Source organism: Carassius carassius, chromosome 41 (genome assembly GCF_963082965.1).
Source record: "Carassius carassius chromosome 41, fCarCar2.1, whole genome shotgun sequence".
Taxonomy (NCBI): Eukaryota; Metazoa; Chordata; class Actinopteri; order Cypriniformes; family Cyprinidae; genus Carassius; species Carassius carassius.
This window is the reverse complement of record NC_081795.1, coordinates 15,325,968-15,353,800: the sequence shown is the minus strand read 5'-3', so window position 1 is coordinate 15,353,800 and position 27,833 is coordinate 15,325,968. Positions and strand designations below refer to the sequence as shown.

The window sequence follows — 27,833 nt, the reverse complement described above, 5'->3', positions numbered from 1 at the left end:
TTTTACATGCACACTTTTTGGTTCAATTGGACCGAATTCATTACGATTGATGAATCTGATTGTAGTGTTTACATGAACACTAAATAAAGTGATCGGGTTGATGTGTGGCTTTATATATCACAAGCTTAAAATCGGAATAGATTTTTTTAGACATGCGCACACTGCTTAAATAGTGAAAGTGACATATAGATAATATTGAGTTTCTCACTGTTTGCACACAATAACCACTCCCCTACATGGTTTCTTTATTTGTTTTTAATAGCAGAATTATTTTGGAATTTATGGATAAATAAACATATAAAACGATGTGCTGTGCTGCTCATATTTATCACGGGAGAAAAAAAAAGCCTCTCCCTGTGCCCAAAATGGGTTGCCTGTGGATGAAACAAGGCTTTCCTGCTCCACTTCACAGTTGCAGAGTGAAATGAGTTTTATAATGACAGGACACGCATTTATACAACACTTTCTTCAAAAGGAAGAGTTGCTTGTTCCGTACGTCATTACGTTTTTTCTGCATCATACGCCATTTCTGCGTCATTGCACATGTGCAGTCCTTATGGTTTCATGGTTCAATCCGATCGAGTGTTTACATGCACACTCAATCGTATTAGAAGAGGAATAAACCACCCCCTTGTATCTGATGGAAATTTCATTTTGGATCGAGCTCAATCGGATCGATTAAAGTGTTTATATGAATGTTTTTCAATCCGATTGAGCCATCAATCCGATTACAAACAGATTATTTGGGTGCATGGAAATGTAGCCATAGACTCCCCATGTTTAAATGCTTTACAGCAGGAAAAAAACATGTTTACAGTCTGGTTCTGCTTTAGGTCTATATAGCTAATTTTGCCCTTCGTGAGGGCAAAATTTTTTTTTTATAACTCATCTGTTTAAATTATATTAAGCCTTAAAGTTCTGCATAATTAATGGTCACTTTGGAGAGCTTATGAAGGCACATTTACATAAAGATTTTGTTTTTTATGTGGTAAGATTAATGCTACTGCCAATTTGTGCGCATACCTTGTTTACAGGCCTTACTTGTTTCATATATTACTATCAAAAAAAGGATAATTCTTGGACAATTCCCTACCAGTGTTTTTCCCGGAAGTATGTACAAAAAACATGTTTTTATTCTGTTCATTTATACACAAATTCATGGCACATAAGAGCAGAATTTATGGCACAATTAAGCAGAATTAAATAATCATTTTTTCATTGCTGTAAAGATTTTATAATCTGTCAAAGTCACCAGGACTCAGGGTAAAATAAGAAATGTTTGGTTTTATCAGCATTCGATACATTTCTTAATGGTTTTGTTATGTTTTGAACCCTGTTAAGTTATTTTAAGAAAAATGATTTGGCATTTATAAATGAATAACTTTTAACCATTTTATATATGCTGTATATTAATAGAAAATAAATAAAACAGACATAAGTGTTTAAAACTTTGAGCCATGTCCCACATTTTGATAACAGGGGTCAAAAATTTCAAACCTTGTATTAAATAAATTAAAATACAATATTTAGTTTGATTTCATGAGGCAGACAACCATAATTTTTTTTAAGGTAAAACATCTCCCTATGACCTGCCCTATCACACTTGCCTAGAACTCTCTAGTAATCCTTAAGATCTTGATTAGATGGTTCAGGGTGTACTGAAGCTACAGTCTGCAGCAAGGGTTGGCAAACTACAGCACGGATAATCGCTGGCACGCAAGCAATTGGAAAAACTGAATATTGGCGTACATTTTGAGGTAATGAGGTTTAATGTAAAATAAAGCTTGCATATCAGCAGGAATCTTACAGCTCATATATTATACTCATGCATTTACAGATGCAGCGTTTTGACTGAACCACGTCTGCTGGACGAGATGAGAACACATTTTTATAATTTTCTGGGTCATGAAAGTGTTTGTGATATATTTGGTTCTTTCTTTACTGCAAAATGCTCACTCTGCCTGGAAGCGATTAAATCTGCCCTAACGTTTCAGTCCTATCATGTATATTCTATTTGTTTACCTGCATGTAATGTGACCATTCATTTAATTATTATTAATGATACTTATTTTAACTATTTTTAATTATTTTAAATAGAAAAAGTAAATATATTAGGTGAAAGAGGTTCAGATGATGACAACAACAACAAAAAGTTTGGGAATCCCTGCAAAGATGAAATATGTAAACAAATAATAACATTTTAACAATTTGTGCATTTGAATGTGTTTCAAAAACAAAACTCTTTCAAAGACGAGTTATAGATGGTTAAATATCCTATAGAGTAATTAAAAAAAAAAAAAAGTTCATCAGTAAATGACCATGATGCATTTTTAAAATGTTGAGAAAATGCTTCTTAAAATTGAAATAGTTTTTGTAAATCCAGTTTCTGCTACACGATCCTGAGGCATGCCTTTTTACAAAGTGATCTAGAATGATAACAAAAGGACATAGATGAAATATTGTTGCTTTTATTAGCAATAAATCAATCACCGCTTCAGGACAGTCAGACTTCTTATTATACGGCCACGAGACATGAGTTCATTGCAGTTATACCACTCTGGCGCCTGATGAGAATTATTTTTAAATATATGGCTGTGCCCTTGATAACAGTGATGGAATGTTAACTGCGATCAAGATTAACCACCATATTGATCCCTAACTTTAGCCCACTGCTCGGAAATGACTGTGAAACCTGCACCGGCTTTGACTTAAAGTAACTCCTGAGACAAACACACAACCTGTCTGTTCTTATATAATGTGTGGGACTGATTCTTGTCAAAGTCAAAGTCACCTTTATTTATATAGCGCTTTAAACAAAATACATTGCGTCAAAGCAACTGAACAACATTCATTAGGAAAACAGTGTCAATAATGCAAAAATGATAGTTAAAGGCAGTTCATCATTGGATTCAGTGATGTCATCTCTGTTCAGTTAAATAGTGTCTGTGCATTTATTTGCAATCAAGTCAACGATATCGCTGTAGATGAAGTGACCCCAACTAAGCAAGCCAGAGGCGACAGCGGCAAGGAACCGAAACTCCATCAGTGACAGAATGGAGAAAAAAGCCTTGGGAGAAACCAGGCTCAGTTGGGGGGCCAGTTCTCCTCTGACCAGACGAAACCAGTAGTTCAATTCCAGGCTGCAGCAAAGTCTGATTGTGCAGAAGAATCATCTGTTTCCTGTGGTCTTGTCCTGGTGCTCCTCTGAGACAAGGTCTTTACAGGGGATCTGTATCTGGGGCTCTAGTTGTCCTGGTCTCCGCTGTCTTTCAGGGATGTAGAGGTCCTTTCTAGGTGCTGATCCAGCATCTGGTCTGGATAGGTACTGGATCCGGGTGACTGCAGTGACCCTCTGATCTGGATACAGACTGGATCTGGTGGGTACGGTGACCTCGGAACAAGAGAGAAACAGACAAATATTAGCGTAGATGCCATTCTTCTAATGATGTAGCAAGTACATAGGGTGTTATGGGAAGTGTTTCCGGTTCCGGTTTACCTAATTAATGCAGCCTAAAAATCCTTTAACGGATTTGGATATTAAAAGCATATTAGTATGTTATGTGTATGCCAGGTTAAAGAGATGGGTCTTTAATCTAGATTTAAACTGCAAGAGTGTGTCTGCCTCCCGAACAATGTTAGGTAGGTTATTCCAGAGTTTAGGCGCCAAATAGGAAAAGGATCTGCCGCCTGCAGTTGATTTTGATATTCTAGGTATTATCAAATTGCCTGAGTTTTGAGAACGTAACGGACGTAGAGGATTATAATGTAAAAGGAGCTCATTCAAATACTGAGGTGCTAAACCATTCAGGGCTATATAAGTAATAAGCAATATTTTAAAATCTATACGATGCTTGTTAGGGAGCCAGTGCAGTGTTGACAGGACCGGGCTAATATGGTCATACTTCCTGGTTCTAGTAAGAACTCTTGCTGCTGCATTTTGGACTAGCTGTAGTTTGTTTACTAAGCGTGCAGAACAACCACCCAATAAAGCATTACAATAATCTAACCTTGAGGTCATAAATGCATGGATTAACATTTCTGCATTTGACATTGAGAGCATAGGTCGTAATTTAGATATATTTTTGAGATGGGAAAATGCATCTTGTGGCACTAACACACATGCCTGTAATTTTCAAGCGGACTTAAAGACCTTGATTATCTGGCTCAGGTGTTTTTCATTAGAGTTGGATCTGGCGGTGTATAGTGTCAAATGCTGTTTGAAGATTTCAAGAAGTTATAGAAATACTTTTCATCTTTTGATTGGCTGTTCTCAAATTAACATAAATGTGTTCATATGGAGTCTTGATCCACAGCATGTTGTGATGGATGTTTTACAGGAAATGTTCATGATCAGATCAGTAGCTAATATTGATAATATTAGCAAAAGTCATCTGGCGACAGATAAAAGTTAGATAAAAGTTACATCCTTTTTCTTGTTTTGCGTATGTGTTAAAAATTATTTGATAGATTGTTCTGCTCTGCCTGCCAATATTTCCTTCATAAAAAGGAAGTTTGGTAATGTTTGAGGAAAAAAAGACCTGCCAACCATGGTTTTATTTCACCGCAAAACATTTGTTTTCCTCTCTTCCATCATTCTGAAGACTTTGGCTGGTAGTACTATACTGTACAGTACCAGATTATAGAATACCCACATTGCTGCCAAACCCATCCATGGGTTATGCTTGATATAAAACAGCCAAGACTGTACATGCATAAAAACGCAGTCTGCCAATCCGTCTTGTTTTTTTGTTGTTGTTGACAACAGCCACTCACGGTTTCAAAAAATCCCAACAACACACTATAGAATGACCCTTTATAGATATATAAACGTTGCACAAATTCAGTTACGGCCATGGTTTCGAATTCAAATCAGTTTTAGTTATCTATGACAAAGTGGTCGCTTTTTTTTATAACTTGATGTATTCTTTCAGTCTGAAACTGAACATCTTCCCTGCATTCTTACAGAAAGATGTGTATTGATTGTAAAGCCTGCATTCATCATGATCCATTATTACAAGATGCACATGACATGGTATAGAAGGATCTGCCAGTCATCCAGAGTATGAAAGATTATAATGACAGAAGTTGAAGTTTCAACTGAAAATTCTCAGTGAACCTATCTGCAGCCCCATGTGGAAAAAGACCACACAATCAAGTCCTCTTTGTTTTTTACAACACTTTATACAATACAGATTGTCAAAAACAGCTTTACAGTGGCAAACAGGAAAATAGTTTGTTTATAGAAATAGTTTATATAATAATATAAGGACAACAACAAACAAGTTAAAGTCAAGTTCAGCTCACTTCCAATGGTGCCTGTGCAATCAGTCAAGCATCCCCAACTAAGCAAGCCAAAGGCGACAGAGGCAAGGAACCAAAACTACACTGGTGACCGAAATGGACAAAAAACCTTGGGAGAAACCTGGTTTAGTCAAGGGGCCAGTTTTCCTCTAGACAGACGGGAACCAGCACGGTGTGGTTTAATTCCAGATTGCAACACAGGTCAGATTGTGGAAAGGTCTTCCCCTGCACTTGTCCCATGGTCCCATGGCCTTGTTCGGATGGTCGTCTAGTTGACGTGGTCTTCGCAGGGAATCTTTCTTTAAGGCTCATCTAGTTGACATGATCACCGCTGACATTCAGGCATGTAGGTGCTGGTCCACTGTCTGGACTGGATGAAGACACCTTGAAATAAGAATGAATGAGACAAATATTAGCGTAGATGCCATTCTTTTTAAGATGAGTACATCAGGTGTTTTGGGATGTGTTCCTGGTTCTGGTTGACCTAATTAATGCAGCCTAACAATTCTTTAACAGATTTGAGTTTTAGAAATGCAATAGTGTGTTATGTGTATGCCAGGGTTAAAGAGATTGGCCTTTAATCTAGATTTAATTTGACAGAATGTGTCTGCCTCCCGAACAACACTAGGTAGATTGTTCCAGAGTTTGGCGCTAAATAGAAAAAAGATCTGCTGCCCACAGTTGATTTTGATATTCTAGGTATTATCAAATGGCCAGAGTTTTGAGATTGCAGCAGACGTGAAGGACTGTAATGCGATATGAGCTTGCTTAAGTAATGAGGAGCTAAACCATTTAGGGCTTTATAAGTAATTAGCAAGATATTCCTAACTGATGGCAAAGAATTGAAAGTGAAATTTAACCCATCCAAGTGCGAACACACACAGCAGTGAGAAGTGAACACACTGTGAACACACACCCGGAGCAGTGGGCTGCTATATATCCTTGCTCAAGGGCACTTCAGCCATGGGTATTGAGGGTGGAAGAGAGCGCCGTTCATTCACTGCCCCCCCACCTACAACTCGTGCCAGCACCGAGACTCGAACCGGTAACCATCTGGTAACTAGTCTGGCTCTCTAACCATTAAGCCACAGCTGCCCCCAGCTGTGACTGACTGAGCAGCCATCAAGTTTTAGACAGTGTTTTAGGTCAATATATGCAGATCCTTTTGGTCCAATAATTAAAACCTCAGGTTTTTCAGAATTTAGCAGTAGGAAATTAGCAGTCATCCTGCTTTTTATATTAACTATGCATTCTGTTAGTTTTGTGTGTTTGTATGTTTCATCAGGACGCGAATAAATATAGAGCTAATTATCATCAACATAACAGTGAAGGCTAACAACATGTTTCCTAATGATGTCTCCCAACGATAACACGTAAATCATGAAAAGCAACGGTCCTAGTACTGAACCTTGTGGTACTCCATACTGTACTTGCAATCAATATGATTCCTCTTCAATCACTGCCACATATTGATGACCATCAGATAAGTAAGATTTGAACCATGCCAATGCAGTTCCACTAATGCAAACATAATTTTGTAATCTACTCAAAAAGATGTTGTAGTCAGTAGTGTTAAACACAGTGCCAAGATCCAGTAGCACTATTAGTGAAACCACGATCGGATGAAAAGAGCAGGTCATTTGTAAATCTGATGAGAGCAGTCTCTCTATTATGATATGGTCTAAATCCTGACTGGAAATCCTCACAGATACCATTTCTATCTATTTATTTATTTTTATTTTTAAGTTTATTTGTATAGGGACAGTACAAAAGAGACATTATCCCAGTCAAAACTGGAAAATATGTACCGTATTTTCCGGACTATAAGTCACACTTTTTTTCATAGTTTGGCTGGTCCTGCGACTTATAGTCAGGTGCAACTTATTTATCAAAATTAATTTGACATGAACCAAGAGAAATGAACTAAAAGAAAACATTACCATCTACAGCCGCGAGAGGGTGCTCTGTGCTGCCAGAGATGCTGCACAGTGCTCCTGTAGTCTACACTAAGCAGCATATAGCGCCCTCTCGCGGCTGTAGACGGTAATGTTTTCTCTTGGTTCTTGGGTCTAAATAAATGCGACTTATAGTCCGGTGCGACTTATATATGTTTTTTTTTCCTCGTCATGACGTATTTTTGGACTGATGTGACTTATACTCAGGTGCCACTTATAGTCTGAAAAATACGGTATTGCACATAGAGAGTATAGCCCTATTCGGACGGGATTAGTTTTACGGGGGTAGATGGAGTAATGTAACTTTACCACAGAGCGTCTGTAATATTGATGTCCTATTCGGACTGGATTAGAAAGTCTCAGTAAAACAGTCAGAAGTGGGAGGGGTAACACGATTACGCAGCACAGTCACCTCCCTCGTCGTCACGTGGACATTACGTTGCTTCCTGATTTCACGTTAAATTAATTGATTGAATTAAAAGTTTATTTCATTTCTGAAAGATGATGCGTGTCTCAAACACGCACCTACACTTGTGTGCGCTGCTTTGGTTGCCAGATCCGCGTAACCAAACCAGCCCAATGGTCATTAAAAACTAGCCCAAAACCATCCCAATGGCCACCCACAGCCCAAATACCAACAAATAATGAGCGAAATCCTTCCATCTTTAATCCACTGAAAAAATCAAGTCACAAAAAGTCATTTTAAAGTAGCCCAATTATTAACTCCGCCTGAAGGCCGCGGACCTGGCAACACACAGTCTCGTGCGACATTGATTTCTCCGTCAGTTTTGTGTTCTCAGCAAAAGTTTTTCTAATGTTAATACTACGCTTCAATGCATACACACACGTACCTTATACATTATATAATAATAATAATAGATATATATATTATATAATATTAATAAAGATATATAGACAAAGATTTGGGTCCAGTTAAACGATTTATTAATGCAATTCATTACATTCTGATGATTGGATTCTGTTGGTAATTGGAAATTAACTTACCTAATACAAACAGAAGTTCCGTGCTTCTGAGAACTGCTTGTGACCTTTTCTTTAATGGTCTGTGTCGTCGTATGCAGGATAAACTTGAGGTTTGCCATTGATTTGTTCCACCGCCTAGAAAGCAAGTGAATGCTTCTTCAAGAGCTTCCATATTTAAAAAAACGCGCAAAATTACAGGAAATGACGAAATACTACCGTGTATATTTTCAGATGGTCTATTCGCACGGGACTAGTATTACCTGAGGTAATTTCTCCGGACCTTTTTACAGAAGGTAAAAGTCGCCGTAATCTTTACTGACATTGTCCGTAATGATTACTGACATGGAGCATTCGGACGGGACTAAAATCACAGAGAAGCTCTGATAAAAATTGCTTTACCCCATGTCCCTATGTTAAACTAATCCCGTCCGAATAGGGCTTATAGCATAAGCTAATTTGCATCTCAGGTCCCTAGAAAAAAAAAAAAAAGTTAAATAGAAACAAAGAATAAAACTACTACTCATAGAATAGAGAACTACCACAATATTTCCCTTACAGACATTCAAATACCTCCCTGAATTATACATATAAGAAAAAAAAAACCTTTACATTACATTACACTTATACATACAAAAATGCTTACATTTAAATATGCGTGCAATTCTGGTTTATTTTAAACCACAGCTTTTCCTTCAATTTAAAGGACTTTATTTCAAGTATTGCCTTAAACTCATTTGGCAACAGGTTCCAGAGTTTTGAGCCCTCAATAGAAAAGGCTCTTTGCCCTTGTGTAGTTCTACAAAAATGTATCCTACAATACCCACCTGCCGAATTCCTAGTAATTCTACTTGTATCATCCTGTCTCTTTATAAATTTACATAAAACAGATGGTGCCTTATTATGCAAACATTTAAAAATCAATTTTATATATGACATCTTTTTAAAATTTGTTTAAAGGGACTCTAAGTAGGAATTACTCCCATCTAGTGGTGAAATGGTATTTTGCATTCAAACTAATTTTGCTCTCCAGCGCCTCGCTTTTTCAAATGCGTGTTGCATCTACGGTAGGCGATATGTACCAAAAAGCTTTGACAGGATGTCTTCTAATAGCACTTCATTTTGGCGACGATGTTTTCTTCTCCTGTGGCGCGGCATATGTATGTTCCATAATAAGAATGCAATCCAGACTTTTGCCGGTGCAGTTTCAAGCGCCTCTCACTGCTCTGCACCTGCGTTTCTGGCTCTGACCGAAAACGCGTTGTGGAAACGCGTTGGCTTAGTACTTTTTGTCCCTCTCTGCTATTATAGTTTTGCAAGATGGCAGAACTACATGGAAGCCTCCGTCGACCTACCCGTCCCATGTATATAAAGATAATAAATTCTTCATTTACGAGGATTAGTTTAAACATTGGCATAGGTATTTGTACGCCATTGAGGGCATATTTATGAATAAAAATATTGATTTTAGATAATAAAATACCTAAAAAGTTACTTATTGTCCCTTTAAGACGTTGCAATGATGCCATCGATTTGGCTTTTTATCCATTATTTTTAGAGCACGATTATACAACATTTAATTTTTTTGATTAAGGAGTCACTTGTTTGAGTCCAAACTGTTATACAGTTTGAGATGCGGGACAAGATCATTGAATGCATAAAAAGATAAGCTGCCTCATTTGAGATATATTTTCTAATAAGTCTAAAACAGTTTAGGTTACTCCTTACCATTTTTGATAGCTTTCTTGTATGTTTATCAAATTTAAGTTGTGAGTCTAAAACAGTACCTAAAAAATTAAGCTCATCTACCTCCTCTATTTCTTTATTATTTACTCGAATTATTACTTTTTATTTTTGCTTTCTATTAGAAATTTTCTTAACATTCAGAGTAAGATGATTTTCCTGGAGCCATATAGATATACTTTCCATTTGTTTATTTAAAACTGCAGCAACCTTAGCAGATGACTTAGCCGATGTATAAATTACTGTGTCATCAGCATAAAGCTGACATTTAACATTTGGGCAACAACATGGTAGATCATTTATAAACAAACTAAAAAGCAAGAGGCCTTAGATTGAGCCTTGTGGTAACCCCATTTTATTTCTCATAGACAATGATTTTGTATCCTCAATTTTAACACACTGATGTCTTAGATTTAAATATGAGGTAAACCACTCAATTGAACGTTTACTAAAATTAAATGCACTTAGTTTAGATAAGAGAATAGTGTGGTTAACTGTATCAAATGCATTTCTTAGATCAATAAATACTGCTCCCATCACATGACCCTGATCCAAAGACTGTCTAGCTTTTTCCAAGAAATAACATATAGCTGTTTCTGTGGAATGCTGGGCTCTAAAACCAAATTGATGTTTGTGTAGGAGGTTATTACTCTCTAGATAGTTTATTAATTGTTCAGCTTCAACATTCTCCAAAATCTTTGACATAACCGGCAAGATTGATATTGGTCGATAATTTGAAATCAGGCTTGGATCCCCTGATTTGAAGATTGGTGTAACTACAGCCTTTTTCCATGTGTTAGGGAAAATACAGTCTCTAATTGATACATTTGTCAAACGAGTTAACGGAGCTATCACCATGGTGCTATATTTTTTTTTATTAAATTAATATCTAAATTGTAAACATCTTTTGCTGTTGAATTCGGTAGAAGCTTTACAATTTCAGTTATTCTGTTTTCTTCAATCTCCTTAATAAAAAATGAGTTTGGTAGCTCATCCTCCACTTTATTATTTAATAATATTGGTTTAAAATTTTGAGCCAATTCATCTACTGAACTTATAAAATATTTATTAAACTCATATGCTAGAGAACCTTTATCATCAATTACTTTTCCATCTATTTGTAACTCTATGATCGTTTGCTGCTTATGAGTTTTATTTGTTAAATTATTTAATTGTTTCCATAGGGTTGTACCTTTACCTTTGGCACTCTCTATTATTTGTGTATAATGTGATACTTTTGACTTCCGTAATTCTTGTACTACTTTATTTCGGAGATCTTTATAGATTAAATGATCTGTATTTAATTTAGACAATAATGCCATTTTTAAAGCTTGGTTTCTTTTTTTCATAAGATTACGAATATCACTGTTTAACCATGGTAATGATAAATTTTTCCTTGAGCATTTCAAAGGAATATAATATTTGTTTACCAAGTTAGTAACAGTTTCCGTTAAGGAAGTGCAACACAAGTTCCCCTCATTTATCTGTAATACCCAAACTTAATTCTATCTGGTCTCTGGTTTTTGAATTGCTTTATTCGTTGTTTAGTTAGTTTCCTTACTGTTAATATCATATTATATATATATATATATATATATATATATATATTTTTTTTTTTATAATACGCTCTTCCCAATTTGTAAAAACAAGATCTATCAAAGTCTTACTAGTTCTGGTTACTCTTGTTGGCTTTTTTATCAACTGATCATAATTAAATTTGGACATCATTATTTTTAACTTTTGTCTTCCACATTTATCTGCCCAATTTATATTAAAATCACCATAAAATATTGTTTCAATAGAATTATCAAACATTCCCAGTAGTTCTTTCAAATCATCATAAAAAGGAGTGTGTGATGGAGGATTATATAAAACAACAATATTAAATTGCATTCGAGGATAAAAAAGTATCACTTTTAAGGCTAAACATTCAGTTTTTGTATTTAGATCAACTCTTATACATTTAAACGTTTCTCTAATATGAATTAACACCCCACCACCCTTACCAGATGATCTGTCTTTTCTGAAACAGACATAGCCAGGGACATTTACCATGTTTGTAGGGATATTACCATGAAGCCATGTTTCACTCAGACAAATGTAATCTAAATTTGATTCAGTCAAAAGAATATGGACTTGTTCCAACTTTGGCCTCAGACTCCGGATGTTTAAGTGTCCACCTAGTATTCCTCTTAGCGTAGATTTAGTATTCCATAAAATTTTGGCGTGATTTACAGTTTGAAAAAAACAGTGATCTTTCTGTTTCAACATCGATCTACATTCATCCGTAACTGACCTCAGTTCCTGGTAAGTCGCGTCAAGCAGCTGATCTCTCGTGCTGACTCCTTTCTTCCTTCGTCGATTTTGCTGGGTCAATAATGGGCCCGCATGTTTACCTTTATTCACACCGCACCCGCCTATCGTCTCACAGTTCTCACTTCGAACTCCTCCCGCCATTGCCCCTTGCACTCGCAGATAACACCGGATCAATCCCACGTCCTCGCCGCAAGAGACAGCAAGCCCACCGACGACACAATCCCCCTCCAAAAGCACATCCACCTGCAGTAAGCTCTGCTGATTTAGGTCCCCGGGCACTCCGGCTCTCACTGCAGCAGGAGCCCTTTCAGTGAGATCTTGCACGCCCGGAAAAAAGTTGTTATTCACAAAGCCTGCAGGTTCAATTTGAGCTGCGCTTAAGCTTACATTTTTGCCCATATTTGGTCCAGGATTCAAATGAACATCGCCATCCAGCTAAGAAGGAACATAGCTGAGGGGATACTGCCTTTTCTAGTATTTTGACAGAAAAGGAGATTTGAGCCTTATTACAGGGTCCCTGTGGAAAATCTCAGAAATGATGCTTTAATCTTTCAGAGGTGAAAGTATGCAATTGTTTTGCAGTAGTTGTTTAATCTGAGATAAATCAGTTAATTTGAATTTGGGAAAAATCATTTGTTTTGGTCCAACATTGCTTCCTCTAAAATTCCTTTAAAAAACTCAAATTGATGCAGTTCAGCACTTGGCTGCCCATAAAGGTCATTATGTTCCAATTGGTAAGAAAGCAGGAGCTTTATTGGTCTTTTTTGTTGCCTTTACTTGGACAAGAATCTCTGAATAATTCGTCTGCAACGACACATGTTACACAGACATCTGCACAGGAATCGGTTTCTGTCTCTGTGTGCAATTTCAGTGTACTAGACTGTTTATATTTTATTTCAATTAGTTCATGTTCTAGTAGATGTTAGTTTATATATATATCTATATAACATCTGTCAAGATGTTCCAAGATGGTGCAGAGCATGGCAGCCTCCGTGGCGTCGTCCGCGGTAGTTTTTATTAGTTTGTCCTTGTCTTTAATAATATCCCTGCAATCAGTTTCACCAGAGACGAATTGCTGGACATTCAGCAGTACACACCACCCGATATTTCACTGGTTTTCAATTATTCAGATGTTTTGCTGGACATTGTAGTCGGGGGAGCAGGGGCACTTCAGGACATGCAGACGGGGGAAGAGAGCTGGCGTGCTTGTGAAGCACCACGGATTTCGAACTCCATTGCCTAGCATCCATCTGGCTAATATCCGCTCTCTACCCAACAAAATCCTTCTGCTCTCCCAGACAAATAAGGATATTTTCACTGCTGCTCTGTGTTTCATGGAAACGGCGGCAGGACATGCATTTACATCAATGAGAGGTGGTGTACAGATGTAACCGTGTTAAAGAAGATGTGCTGTCCCGATCTAGAAGTGCTCTTCATTAACTGTAAACCTTTCTATTTGCTGCGGTAGTTTCACTCGTTCATTTCACGTTAGTGTTTACATTTCTCCACAAGCGCACGAGCTCAGCTTTACAGAAACTTGCTGTTTAGATCACAGAACACAGAACTGCCAAAATGTAGACACCATGTTACATGTCCCACCACAGATAGTGATATATGCCGCGTTTCCACCGAAATTACCCGGAACAATTGTATCAGGAACTTTTTTCCCCAGGAACTATTTTCCCCGCAGACGTGTTGCTTTCTGTGTTTCCACCACGGTCTAAAGTACCGGGAAGATTAGGCAAATAGACTGGTGATGTAGGTCTGTGCGCGTTTCTCAATACAAAGTATGCTGATTTTGGACTTGCATCCTCGGTAGTTCAGACTTTGCGCATTCGACTCAGGAGTGTGATGTCCACGACGACGCAAGTCCGGTAATTCTGCAAACAGCAGCGTACTTGATAACATCAGTCAGCTCGCCTTGGCTACTGCAATTTTCCTCCATTTATATTTACAATAAAACAAAATAGGATATCAAAAATGCCTCCTTTCGCTTTTCATTTAAACATAATAATAGCCGCAGAAATGTACTTAGTTCAGGGAAATGTGTACATATACAGCCATTACAATGAAACAAATATTATATCATTTGCCTTTTTTTTTTTTATTATTTTCATTTTAACATATAGATAGGTTGAATACAGATCAAAGATTACCTGTTAGATTAACCCAAAATAAATTATATTTTATGTTTAACCACTAAAGAGACATCAGAGCCAGTGGCACATATTAGAAGGACTAGGCGAGTAGAGACTGCTTGAGGCGGATAGATGAGGACTGAGCTCCCGCTGATCGCATGGAGCTGACGTCTCCGAAATCAGCGAAACACATTTTTAAATAGCTGCTTTCTTTATATATAAACTACAGATTTGAGTTTTAAACAACTACATTCTTGCCTGAAATACTTTTAAAATTGCATTTCATAACACAATAACAGTAATATTTTGAGAATGATCCGGATAAATGGTGGTTGAAATTACAATAGTGCGTGAACTCAACCTTATCAGCATGTTTAGCGCCCAAGTCCCACTCCTGAAAGGTCCGGAACTTTGAAAAAGTACTACCTTGTCAGCAGGGACTTTCTGGGGGGTATTGTTTTACCCGGAACTTTATTTAGACCCTGGTTCCTGTGGTGGAAACACACAGAGTACCAGTCCAAAGTCTGTTTGTTTAAACTTCGACAATGACAAACCATGGTTCACTTCAAAACTCAGCTCAAAGTCAGGCCAAAGTAGATGCTTATAGGAAAGGGGACAAAGTCTTGTATAAACAGTCCAAATTCACACTGGAAAAGCAGATCAGAGTGGCAAAAAGGAATTAATCTGAAAAATTAAGGACTCCGTTCACTTCCATCGACTCGGCATCAGTGTCGAAACGTCTGAAGGAAATCACCAACTACAAGACACCATCCCCAAGCACTGTGGAGAATCAACAACTGGCAGACGATATGAATGAGTTTTACTGCAGGTTTGAAAAAAACACCCCACGCCAACCCTGAACATCTCTCCACACAACCATTCACACCTCCAACAACCCGTCTCCCTCTCACACCTGCAATTCAGATCAGTGAAGACGAGGTGTGCCTGGTCTTCCAGAAGCAGAAGCACCAGGCCCAGACTGTGTTACACCAGCCTGTCTGAAATCTCGTGCTGACCATCTGGCCTCCATCTTAACACAGATCTTCAACAGATTACTGGAGCTGTGCTAAGTCCCTTCATGCTTCAAACGCTCCAACATCATCCCCGTCCCAAAGAAACCCAAAATTACAGGACTAAATGACTACAGGCCTGTGGCTCCAACGTCTGTGGTCATGAAGTCTTTTGAAAAGCTGGAGCTCGCCCACCTGAAGGACATTGCTGGATCCTCTTCAGTTTGCCTACAGAGCAAACAGGTCTGTGGACGATGCAGTAAACATGGGACTGAATTATGTTCTGCAACATCTAGACAGACCAGGGACTTATGTGAGGATCCTGTTTGTTGACTTCAGCTCGACCTTTAACACTATCATTCCAAACCTTCTCCTGCCCAAACTAACTCAGCTCTCCGTGCCCACCTCAAAAACTTTTTAAAATAAGTTGAGCTCAAAACTCACTTTCAGTCAACAGCAAGTGTTTGAAATAACTTAATCTGATGTGGATTATAATCACCATGCAAGGCAGAAATATTTATAATCGATGTAAAAGGTGCATGCTAGGCATTCAAGTTACCATAGTAAACATGGTAAATGCGACCAGTTGAAGAAAGCTTCTTATTCTCGATCACAATTGTGTATTTATTTAGTAACATATTGTATCTGTCATAAGTCTCATCTCAAGAGTTTAGCTCCGTGTAGCCCATGTCATAAAAATATAATAATGGTTTTTGTTCGGGAGCTTTTATAAAAATATAAAAATGATCATTCTTTATAAATGTGATGTATATAGGCTACTGTGACTACAAATAAACAGAAACCGACTCAACTGAATAAGCTATGTTCATAACGCTTTATCTCTGTGTGATTAATTTTCAATCCTGATAAATTAATTCATTATGATCAATGTATCACTTATTAGTAAAACAAAAGCCCCACCCCACTCATATAAAGCACTGGCTCACACTGGCCCGGCAGTGGAAAAGCGGCTAATGACTGCACATCTAAAGACCACTCTGTCAAGCTCCTGAAGTGTGCAGACGACACCAAACTCATCGCCCTCATTCAGGATGATGACGAGTCTGCTTACAGACAAGAGGTTAAGGAGCTGGCTGTCTGGTGCAGTCATTAAAGAACTTTAATAATGTTTATTAGTTTTAACAAGTATGTTTTTGCTTAAAATTAACCAAAATTAAAAATAACTTGTTTATAATTTCTGCACAGGAGAGGTGTTTTATTTATTTATTTATATATAAAAAAAGGAAATTGGCTATTGGCCAATATGAATTAAATAATATCGGCATATAGGACATCAACAAAAAATCGAATATATTGCATCTGTAATTATTGTTAGTTGATAGTTACTTTGTTTAAAGTTAAAGAGATATACACTGATACAATTAACATTAATTTAACAACATTAGATGTAACCTAAAACCCTAATGGACATAACTGATAAGAAAAAAATAAGAAGAAACATAACTTAAGGGAACCTAATGTTGACCTATTAACAGTTTTTCTTTACTGTAGCATTTTTACTAACTTTTACTGTTAAAATCGCAACAGCGCAAAATCTGTTCATTGTAGTATAAATGCACCTCTATCTGGTGCATCTGGTGAGTCAGAATTGTTGCAAAACTTGAAGCATGAAAAAAATATTTTAAACAAGTTAATAAAAAAATGGAAAAGCACAGGGCATGGAAACAAGATAATTTCCAAGTCACTGATTGATTATTCCTTGGAGTACAGTTGAATCATTGATTAAGAAATGGAAAGTGACTGTGTAAGAAGGAAACTGCGTAAGGAGCCCACCAAGAGATCAGTGACAACTCTGAAGAGTTATTGGCTTCAGTGGCCAAGATTACAGAAACTGCTTATGACAACTGCCTCACTAGTCACAGCTTAATGAATGAGTGACAGAGTGGAAAGCCACTGTTAAAAAAAATGTCATGTGACATCTCGGCTACTGTTGCAGATATGCATGTGGGAGACTCTGAAGCCAGCTGGTTGAAGGTCCTGTGGTCTTTTTTTGCCATCAGACTACATGGCATGTCTGGTGTAAGCCATACATCATCAGAAACACATCATCCCAACTGTGAAGCGTGGTGGCGGTGGTGGCATCATGTTGTTCGGTTGCTTCTTTTCAGCAGGTCCAAGATAGATTTAGAGAGTAAATGAACGGGAATCATAGAGGAAAACCTTCACATCAGTTTTTCCAAGTTTATGTGAGATGCAGATCAGACAAGGCTCTGAATGGAATATATTTATCATGTTTATATTTTTGGAGTGTCAGAAGACATGAAAGTTCACATTAAAATCTGAAAAGGGTAGTTTAAACTTAACTGGCTCTAGTGAGCTCCAGGCCCCCTTGTTTTCCACTCCTGTTTGCTTGAGAAATGTCTTCCCCCTCAAAAGCTACACGTCTCCATCAAAGGCCGTGCCAGACCACATAAACTGTCCTTTATAATGGCAGAAACGCCATTAATGGAATAAAATGCTCCCCTTGTTGTTTTGGAACAGCTAGTTTTTGTTCCATCACCTTACATCAGAGCTTCTGGAGAATCACATACATCCTCAGTCAGACTGGTGTAAGCCTTGTCAGAAGCTCTGTTAGAACTGCAGACTGACTTAGTACTCTTGTTGGGCAGCAAGCTAGAATTTTGAATGACACCTTTATACAAAGGCACTTTTCATATCATTCAAAGATATAAAAACCTATAAAAAAAACTATTAAACTGACGTAAAATGTATTAAACTTACTGTAGGGTCTAAAAATATCATTTTGTCATGGAACAGAATTGCAATCCTATTTGAAAACAGTGGGGTTTGATGTTTTTGTACTATTGTAGACCTTTTTTGTCCATTAAAGGGTAAGTTCACCCAAAAATGAAAATTAGCCCATAAATGACTCACATTGGATATGGATATTTATTTTCAAATAAATATTTTTCTTACAAAAACGCATCGATTTGCTACAGGAGGCCTTTGTTCACCACCCAGAGCTGTGTGAGACGCTTTTTATTATGGATGGGCACTTTTTATTTCGCTTATTTCCGACTGATGCACTGCAACACCCGCTGAGTGCCAATTAAATGTTTTGAAAGATCAAAGATTTTTATTTTTTATATATAACTCTGACTGGTTTCGTCTGAAAGAAGAAAGTCATATACATCTAGGATGCCTTGAGGGTGAGAAATTTATAGGCTAATTTGTCCATAATTGTTGTGTCCACTGGGAAACCCATCATTCTAATTGAGAGTCTAAAGGGAGCTATGCTAGACACATAGCCATGAAGTGAGGCAGACTTTGGCTTCCACATGCTTTCACAAGCACTGTATTCCCTCTGTCAAAAAACATAAGAAATATGCATTTTGGACTGAAACCCCCACTGGGGACAGCTGTATTCATTTAGAAAATGAAATATTGGTTAACTAAGTTTTTTTTTGCCACTGAGTAAGCATGACATTAAGAGGTTCTCTGCATCTTAGGCTCTGTCAACGCGTAGCATTAGTGGCACTTCAGAGAGTCAGGACTAAAATAAACCAGCTATGTAATCGAAGAGCAGGACAGATTTATATCAGTGACGCATGAAATTCCTGGGTCCACTTCACATAGTATTCATGAGAGAAGAAAAGTCTCAGGTGGAAGCACTTGTTTTCCCAGTTGCGTTTATGATTAGAGCCCTAATGGTGCTGTATATTTTATAGCATTATGAATTTGCGTGGCTTTTCGTCACTTGTTTCACCCATAACTTTTCTTGACCAGTCACTTATTTTTTTTTTTATTATTATGTGAATAATATTTCTCTGCTATATTAAATCATCTGCATAGAAGACATCTTTTTATTTTTTATTATTATTATCCTTTGGAAATAATTATAAGCAACCATTCAAAAACAGTTCACACAGACCATGTTTTTTACATTTTACTCCACTAATTTTTCATATGTTTTTCTATGAAGCATGCACAGGTGTGATTGACCATTGTGCTTGTGTCTTTTGCATCTTCTTGTGCATGACACAGCATTTCAAAAATGGGCTCAAGGTAAAAGTAGTTTAACTTGGAAAGAAAACAACATCTCTAGACCTTGTGGGTCATTAATTTTATCATTTAAAACATTAAGTAAAATATATGCTTAATGTGTATTGTTTTATTTTGTATATATATATATATATATATATAAGTTAAACTTATTTTAATTTAGCTAGTTACCCAGGCAACATTACTCGTTTTCATTAATGCCCCTATTTCGAATATTGCCAAAATATTAACGAACACTGTAGTGTATCAATAGTGTATCAATGATACTAAAATGACACTGGATTGATCATGTAATTTTTTTTTTTAATTTTTCACATTTTATTTATTTATTTTATTTTTCTATCCTAATAGCCTCTCTCATAAAAATGGTAATGTTTTATAATACTTTTTTCACATCTTTTGTTCAGTTCCATTTGTTAAGATGACTGTCTGCCAAAATGATTATTATTATTAAGATCAAATGGTCTCATCCACAGTAATGTTATGCAATCCCTAAGTTAACTGTAATTTCTTCAGCATAAGGTAGCCAAAAGTAATTTTGCGTTGATACTCTAAAAGATTTTTTAGTATAAACTATATCCAGATGAGGCCCGTCAGAGATTTTAATTGGAATAGACAAAGTACATTACAGTGGCACATGTGAACTGCGACTTGCTGAAGGACATCCGTGAAAGATGAAGTCCAAATGCATGATATTCTTTTTGACTTTTCCTTTTCCTTTTGGTAGACTTTTCGAATATATTTTAATCACTCATGGTTTGTAGCATGTTTTGTGCTGTTTGCATGCAGCACATCATCACAGTCCAATTCACCAGAAATTCTGACAAACACATGGTCACAAGACAATGTTCTGAATGCTTCTGATAGCATCCTATTAAATAGTTGTTGTAATTGGCCTGCAGGTGGCTGGAGGTGGGTCTGGTTAACCTGACCTGTACGCAGTATTGGGTGGTTTATCTGCGGGTGCTGCAGGAGGCCATCTGGCCTGGAGGAAGTCTGCCGGCTCAACCCAGACCCCACCGCAGCCAGCAGCAGAAACAGGAGAGCAGACAGCAGGCTCTGCAGTGCCTTATGAAACTACTGCCAGGTGAGACACCACATAATATGTACTTATACACTATTGTTCAATGGTTTGGAGATGTTTTTTAAAGAAATTAATGCTTTTATTCAGCAAAGACGCATTAAATTGATACAAAGTGACAGCAAAGACATTTGTAATTTAACTAAAATTTCTATTTAAAATTAATGGTCTCACCTTTTATTTAGCGAAGATGAAAAAACACAATAAAAACAGTAATATTGTGAAATATTATCACAAATAGAAAACAGTAAATTGTGATATTTCAAAATATTACTGTTTTTATTGTATTTTTACTCAAATAAATGTAACTTTGGTGAGCATAAGAGACTGCAAAAATGAACTTAACTAGTTAACTAAGTTAACTAAACTAAAACCATAAAAAATGTTTCTTAAACAGTTTTAACTTCTGAGTGAACATTTTCGATTCAAATTCTTTTTAGGATTTGGTTTTGGATGGAATGAGTAAAATTAGAGCTTGGAAAAACAAGCTTGCAAATTTCGCAATCAAGCTTGCTTTGGAAAATAGAAATAGAAAATAGTGATTCAGACAAGCAGCTGTTTAGTAACACGACATCATTGCTCAGGAGATGAATCAATGAATCAAAACATAAACAAGAGAAGTTCAGGGGAAACAGAAAATGCCTGTTCTTCATCATTAGTTTGGTGCAGTCCAGCACATCTCTTTGTTCCTTGACCGAGTTTGTTGTGTGCTTCTGTGTTTTTACAGATCTGATGTCTGATATGCTAGGGTCTGAGAAGTACAAGATATCTTGGCAGATGGTTGTTGATTCTTTTCAGGACCCCACAATAAACAGGTGTGTTTAAATACTAAACAGATGGAGAATCGGCATCACAGTCACTTATGAAATATGTCACACTCCAACATTCCTATTTACATATTTGTGACCCTGGACCACAAAACCAAAGTCCTAAGTGTCTATTTATATAATAAATGTGGTTTTATTAACAAAGTTCGGAAGGAGCACGATCAGATAATCATCCAATTTGGCACAGGTGCATCTCGTTTAGCTAATCATCTTAAGTAGCACACAAGCGTATATATCCAGTCTTCCTACCTCCTGTCCCACGACAGTTTTTCAGCATCCCTCCTCCACCGCCAACTCCTCACTATGCTCCGGGCCCGGACCCCTCCCCCAGGACAGCACGCCAAAATATGCCTACTATTCGCCTTCATATTAGATGTAAGGGTGAACTCGTGAATATACAATTTATAAATAATCTTTCCATTGATGTATGGTTTATTGTGATCGGACAATATTTGGCAGAGATACAACTGTTTGAAAATCTTAAATCTGAGGGTAAAAAAGTATCAAATACTGAGAAAATCTCCTTTGAAGTTGTCCAAATGAATTCTTAGCAATGCATATTACTAATCAAAAATTACGTTTTTTTATATATTTACGGTAGGAAATGTACGAAATACCTTAATGGAACATGATCTTTGCTTAATATCCTAATGATTTTTGGCATAAGAGAAAAATTTATAATTTTGACCCATAGAATACTTTTTTGGCCATTGCTAAAAACATACCCCAGCGACTTAAGACTGGTTTTGTGGTCCAGGGTCAGATTTATGAGGTTAATAACATTGATTGGAAATTCCATATAGTTTTAAAAATACAGCAAAAATAGTAGCATTTTGAGAGTTTTTAACTATGTGGCTGTAAAAGTGCATAAATATGTAATGAGGCAAACAGACATGGCCTAGTGAACATGTGGCTTTAATGGTCAGGTTGTAATTTACTTACATCATCTTGTTATGGCACAATAAAGTAAGCGATGCTGATAAAAGAAAGCAAAAAAATGTGTTTTCAATAGATAAATTGCTGTGCGCGGTTATCAGGGTGCCTCGTGATATCTTTGTAGACTATTATTACCACAGTTGGATGCATGATTTATTCTCACCGGCTTGGATTTCAAGAGAGCTGCTCTTTGATTTAATAGAACATGCTGTAGTCTGCTGTAAATGTCCAGATGAAGCAGATGCTGTTACAATCACTTACACATTGACTTAGTATCCTTTGCTTTATGAGCTGTGTTCTTAGCAGACAGTATACAGAAGAGGGACGGCAACAAGGCATGTCCAAATCCAGTGTCTGCGTAACACCCTGTCCACTAAGAAACCTTAATTTGGTTGGATTTTGAAGGCAGCACAGATGGATCATTCACTACTTTGGGACTCTTGATGGAAACCATACAATGGCATCTGAATGAGTGCTTGAAAGGAGTTAATTTGTGATGTCCATCTTTTCCATTTTATGAACTTACAACTCCATTTCTACCATGAAATAAATGTTTTTGTTACTCTGTTACATGCTTTTAAAGTACACATGAAATCAAAATTGACTATATTTATTTTGTTAACCTGTCCAGTGATGATTATGAAAGGATATACCTGTAATCTGTTGCTATAGTAACAAACACAATTTCATGCGCATCGTGCTCTTATTTTAGTGCAGTTGTTAAGTTTCATACATTTTAACAGCATTAAGTTAAACTTTTATATATCATTCAGTGGTTCTATTTAGAGATCAGTGATGTGCACGCATTTTAGACGCTTTATGTTTTTACTCAGTCCATGTAATAAATTCATATCCTTGAATAAGCCATTCATAACTTCTGATATGACCGGTTTCAGTGGCAGCCAAAATTGAAAAAACATCACATTTTGACTTATTCCTAACTCGAACCAGATCCGAAAATCTCACAGCCACTTCGGTCAAATATTGAAATAAACCTTATAAAGTATCATCTATTTATATTAAATTAATATATTAAATTGGTATCTTCTCTACGGAGCCCCTAAAGGGTCATTGTGGTGGAAAAAAATCTAAGTGAGTGAAAAAATTTGCGGTGGGAGGAAAAATATATTTTTTAGTTTTTTGCGTTCTCTCGCAAAACATTTGCGTTCCCTCGCAAAACATTTGCGTTCTCTCCCAAAGATATTTGCGTGTACTGATTGAGTACATTGAGTAAATGAATTACTCCGGGATATTGGTTTGTTTGAACTCAGAGGGAGTGTCAGCCACATTAAACAAGTTAACAGCTTAAGTCATTTGTGGATTAATGCGTATTGGAGATGCGAACCGTTTAAAACGATTCAGTTTGATTTGGTAAACTGGTTCAAAAAGATCCGGTTGCAGCGAATGATTCGATCACGAACCGGATATCACAGACTGCTTTGTTTTGAACTGTCTTACAACAGACACGGAAGAGAAGACAATGCTGAATAAAGTCGTAGTTTTTGCTATTTTCGGACCAAAATGTATTTTCGATGCTTCAAAAAATTCTAACTGACCCTCTGATGTCACATGGACTACTTTGATGATGTTTTTCTTACCTTTCTGGACATGGACAGTATACTGTACATACAGTTTCAATGGAGGGACTGAGAGCTCTCGGACTAAATCTAAAATATCATAAACTGTGTTCCAAAGATAAACGGAGGTCTTACTGGTTTGGAACGACATGAGAGTGAGTTATTAATGACATAATTTTCATTTTTGGGTGAACTATCCCTTTAATGTAAAACATTGGATGACTAAATTCAGTACACACCTTATTAATAAAGCATACAGACTAGCAGAATAGCCCAGCATATGATCATAACCCGGTGAGTTACGGTTTAAGCGTATCCCTCATAGAAAGAAAACACTTTATTAATGGACTAAGACAGTTGTATAAAAATGCTGAATTCTGTATACACTTTATTAATAAATTATAGGCTACATGAAAGCAGATAAGCCCAGAAGAACAGCAGTGTTTTCCTCCCATAAAGAAAACACAGCTTAATGAAAAAAAAGACAAAATATGCTATAGAATTTATAAAAATATATATTCTGTGTGCATGCAAGCATAATTGCATAAGCGTTTTATTCCCCATAGAAAACGCACTTAACGAGGCATAATATAAGAAAAAAATTATATTGTATTAAAAATATAGGCTACTACAGGCAATCAACACTGTAATCAATTAAGCCAGTGGTTTTTAAACCTTTTGACGGTTTTAAATGGGGGAGAAACTATGTATTATGGCTATTTGCTTTACGGATAGCTATTAATAAGGTTATTAATATTACAATTGTTATTAGAATTTATAGTATTTATTAGGCCTTACCAAATTGGGCCTCCAATGTCACTGTTATAGTAGCTACATCCACATTAAGCGTTTTAGAATGTCCCAAAACCATGTCTTAAACTATATGCAAAGCTGACTGTATTTGAACTTGAGTCCAAGTTTAAAATAAAACTCTGTTTTCTTTATAGGATTGCCTACGCTTAAAGTGCAGTTTACCGAAGTACGTTCATATTCTGGGCTATTCTGCTTGTCTGTCTGCTTTAATAATATGGTGTGTAATCTGTGTACTGAATTTAAGCCCAATCCCAATTCTTTTTTATACCCCTTCCCCTACCCCTCCGCCTACCCCTTCCCCTTGTCCCTTAAAACAGAGTGTCAAGGGGTAGGGCAGAAGATATTCCCCTAAGGATTGGGACACCACTACCATGACGTCACATGTCATCAGTGTTCGTCGTCTAGCTCTTACAATACACACATATACTGGTGTGCTGGTGTGCATTAGAGCCTTTAATTATCGTTCTGTATTAATGAGCTGCTTACTGACACACACACACACACACATCGGAAATCGCGCAGCTCACACATCCAGGAGAAAATAAACTTGTCAACGCTGCCCCACGACTTTTATTAAATACAGTTTAAATACTGAATCGCTACATTATATTTTTCAGTGATGAGAGGATACAATCGCTGTTTTTAAGTAAACTCACTCTAAAAAGATAAACAACTCGAATACATGCAACCTCCATTTCTCTCTCTCTCTCTCTCTCTCTCTCTCTCTCTCGAATAGGCAATATTTGAGAAAATGGTTTAGCGATTTCTAATTATTGGGGGGATTAGCCCCCATCAATGTCTACGGCAGTTATTGCCCTGATCAGACATATGCTGTGGCACTATCATGCAGTTAATGATATGACGTTAGCAAATATTAGCGATTTTGTGCAAACGTTTCTTTGAGTAACATGATCATTAATATGAACTCACAACTGAATGTAACATAAAACAAATGATTACTTTTCGTTAAAATCTTTATTTATGCCAGAAAAGCTTACATTTATGTGTTTTTTTTTGTTCGCTGTAACAGCCATGTTGCCGAGATAATTCATACCCCTTCGTTTGAAGTGTGGTCCTGAAAAATCTTCATTTGAAGGGCTATCTTACCCCTACCCCTCCAACCAAAAGAGAATCGAGACACCCCTTCACGTGAACGCGCGAAACGGAGGGGAGGGGAAAGGGGAAGGGCTAAGGGGTAGAATTGGGATTGGGCCTTAGTCATCCAGTGTGTAACAAACGTTCGTAGTCACGGGAAGAATGAGGCGGGAAGACTGTCGCACACAAACAGAACCAAAACACAAAATGAAGTCCGAGCCTGGTTCTCTCTCGTCCAACACTGTCATCAGTCCCTCCTTCAGTTCTCCTTCTGAAGTTTCTACGCGAGACTCGAGACCGGTGAAAGGCCAGGTGCTCCAACGGCCTCGCTCCGTTCCCACGGCTCTCGTCATATAGTGTTTTACATTAAGTGTTTAAGTATGTTCCAAAACCATGCTTTAATAAGCATGCACTGACTATTTCGTCCAAGTTCAAAACAAAACTCTATGAACCGCTCCATTGTGAACTTATGGACCTGTATGTACCACTACATACACTACCACTACAAGTAAACAGTAAGTGTTTGTCCGAACGCAAATATCTTTGCGAGGGAATGCAAATGTTTTGCGAGGGAACGCAAATATTTTTGCAAGGGAATGCAAATATCTTTGTGAGAGAACGCAAAAGTTTTGCGAGGAAATGCACATTTTCTCCAGAGAACAAAAACGTTTTGCGAGAGAACGCAAAAAATCTAAAAAATAATTTTTTCCACCAAAATGACCCTTTAGGGGCTCCGTACTTCTCTGATACCCATTTTGTGAACATTATTGAGCCGATTCTTTTCAATCATCTGGAATGATTCTGGACATTCTATGCTTAATGTGGTTTAATGCATTTAAAACTGTGTTTTAAAAGAAAACCAAACTCAGTAAACACATTATTAATAAAGCTTCTATACACAGACAAGCAGATATGAGCCCAGAATAAGAACACAATGTGTTTAATTACGTGTTAAGCGTTTCTCATTTCTAAGTTCATTCATTGAAATTTCATGATGCTTTTTTTACATTTATTTATTTACATTTATTTAACAGAATGAATAATTTTTTTATGTTTCTCAGAAAGTGGAATTGAATTTGAATTCAAATTTAGTGTGCTGATTTGCATTCATTTTTACTATCATAGAGCAAGCAGATATAAATTTGCTTCAAAACTTTGCTTAGAATTTTTGAAATTGCAAAGTAATATCTTCCCATGGGTCTTGATAATACAGTATGTGTGTTCAGGATGTAGCTCTGCTTGTGAAATCCTGTGACTGTTTATATTTTGCAGGCATCTTGTGTACTGCATCTGGGATCTGCTTATCGAGTTTCTTGTCCCTGAGGCATCTGATGGGGACTTTCAGAAAACACTTCTGCACAGCCTGTCCAAAAACGCTGAGAAGCTGCCACCATAAGTGTGCTGGGGTGGAATGGACTCTTAAAAACACTTGCCTGCATACATGCGTATCTCATACAAACATGTGATATTAGGTGGAAATACAGGCAGGAACATGTGATCAAGAGAGTGTGGATTTGGATTCATGACAGCCTGTGTCTGGCACTGATTTGCTCTCCCTGTTTCTAGGACACACTGCGCAGATCTTGGAAGGCATTGATTAATGGCCACCTGTTTTGTGTTTTATCAAACCACAAGTCCAATCTCTAAAGCCTGACGTACCGGATCTGATTTAGTCGCAAGTTTTATACACCTTGTTCCCACTTCAGCTTTGGGCAAAGCTCTTACAGATGGATTGCGCAGATCATTTCTGCCCCATCCTAATACGCGTTTCTGGCCTTTCGCTCTTGATATAAATGATGGATTGCGCAGATCATTTCTGCCCCATCCTATTACGCGTTTCTGGCCTTTCGCTCTTGATATACCTTGAGTTTACACACATTCCCTTCTTGTGCACATGTGCAATCGATAATTTTGCTTCACACCTTCTTCAGAGATGCTTTAGAGGCTGTGTCGGCCTTATCTCTAAGATGAAGCCTATTTTTCCGCAAGATTCCTCTTTAAGTATGAAATTCATCACAGCTACGTCTGGTGTCTGGT

General features: G+C 37.1%; 1 protein-coding gene across 1 annotated transcript in view; it reads left to right on the top strand.

Moving 5' to 3' along the window:
- snx19b (sorting nexin 19b) overlaps positions 1 to 27,580 on the top strand; it is a 40,078-nt gene extending 12,498 nt beyond the window's left edge. The window contains exons 10-12 of the mRNA XM_059533307.1: positions 20,370 to 20,554; positions 21,276 to 21,363; positions 27,069 to 27,580. Coding sequence (XP_059389290.1) covers positions 20,370 to 20,554; positions 21,276 to 21,363; positions 27,069 to 27,192 — 397 coding nt within the window. The 3' untranslated portion in view covers positions 27,193 to 27,580. The remainder of the gene's footprint in view (positions 1 to 20,369; positions 20,555 to 21,275; positions 21,364 to 27,068) is intronic.
- Positions 27,581 to 27,833: the final 253 nt, after the last annotated feature.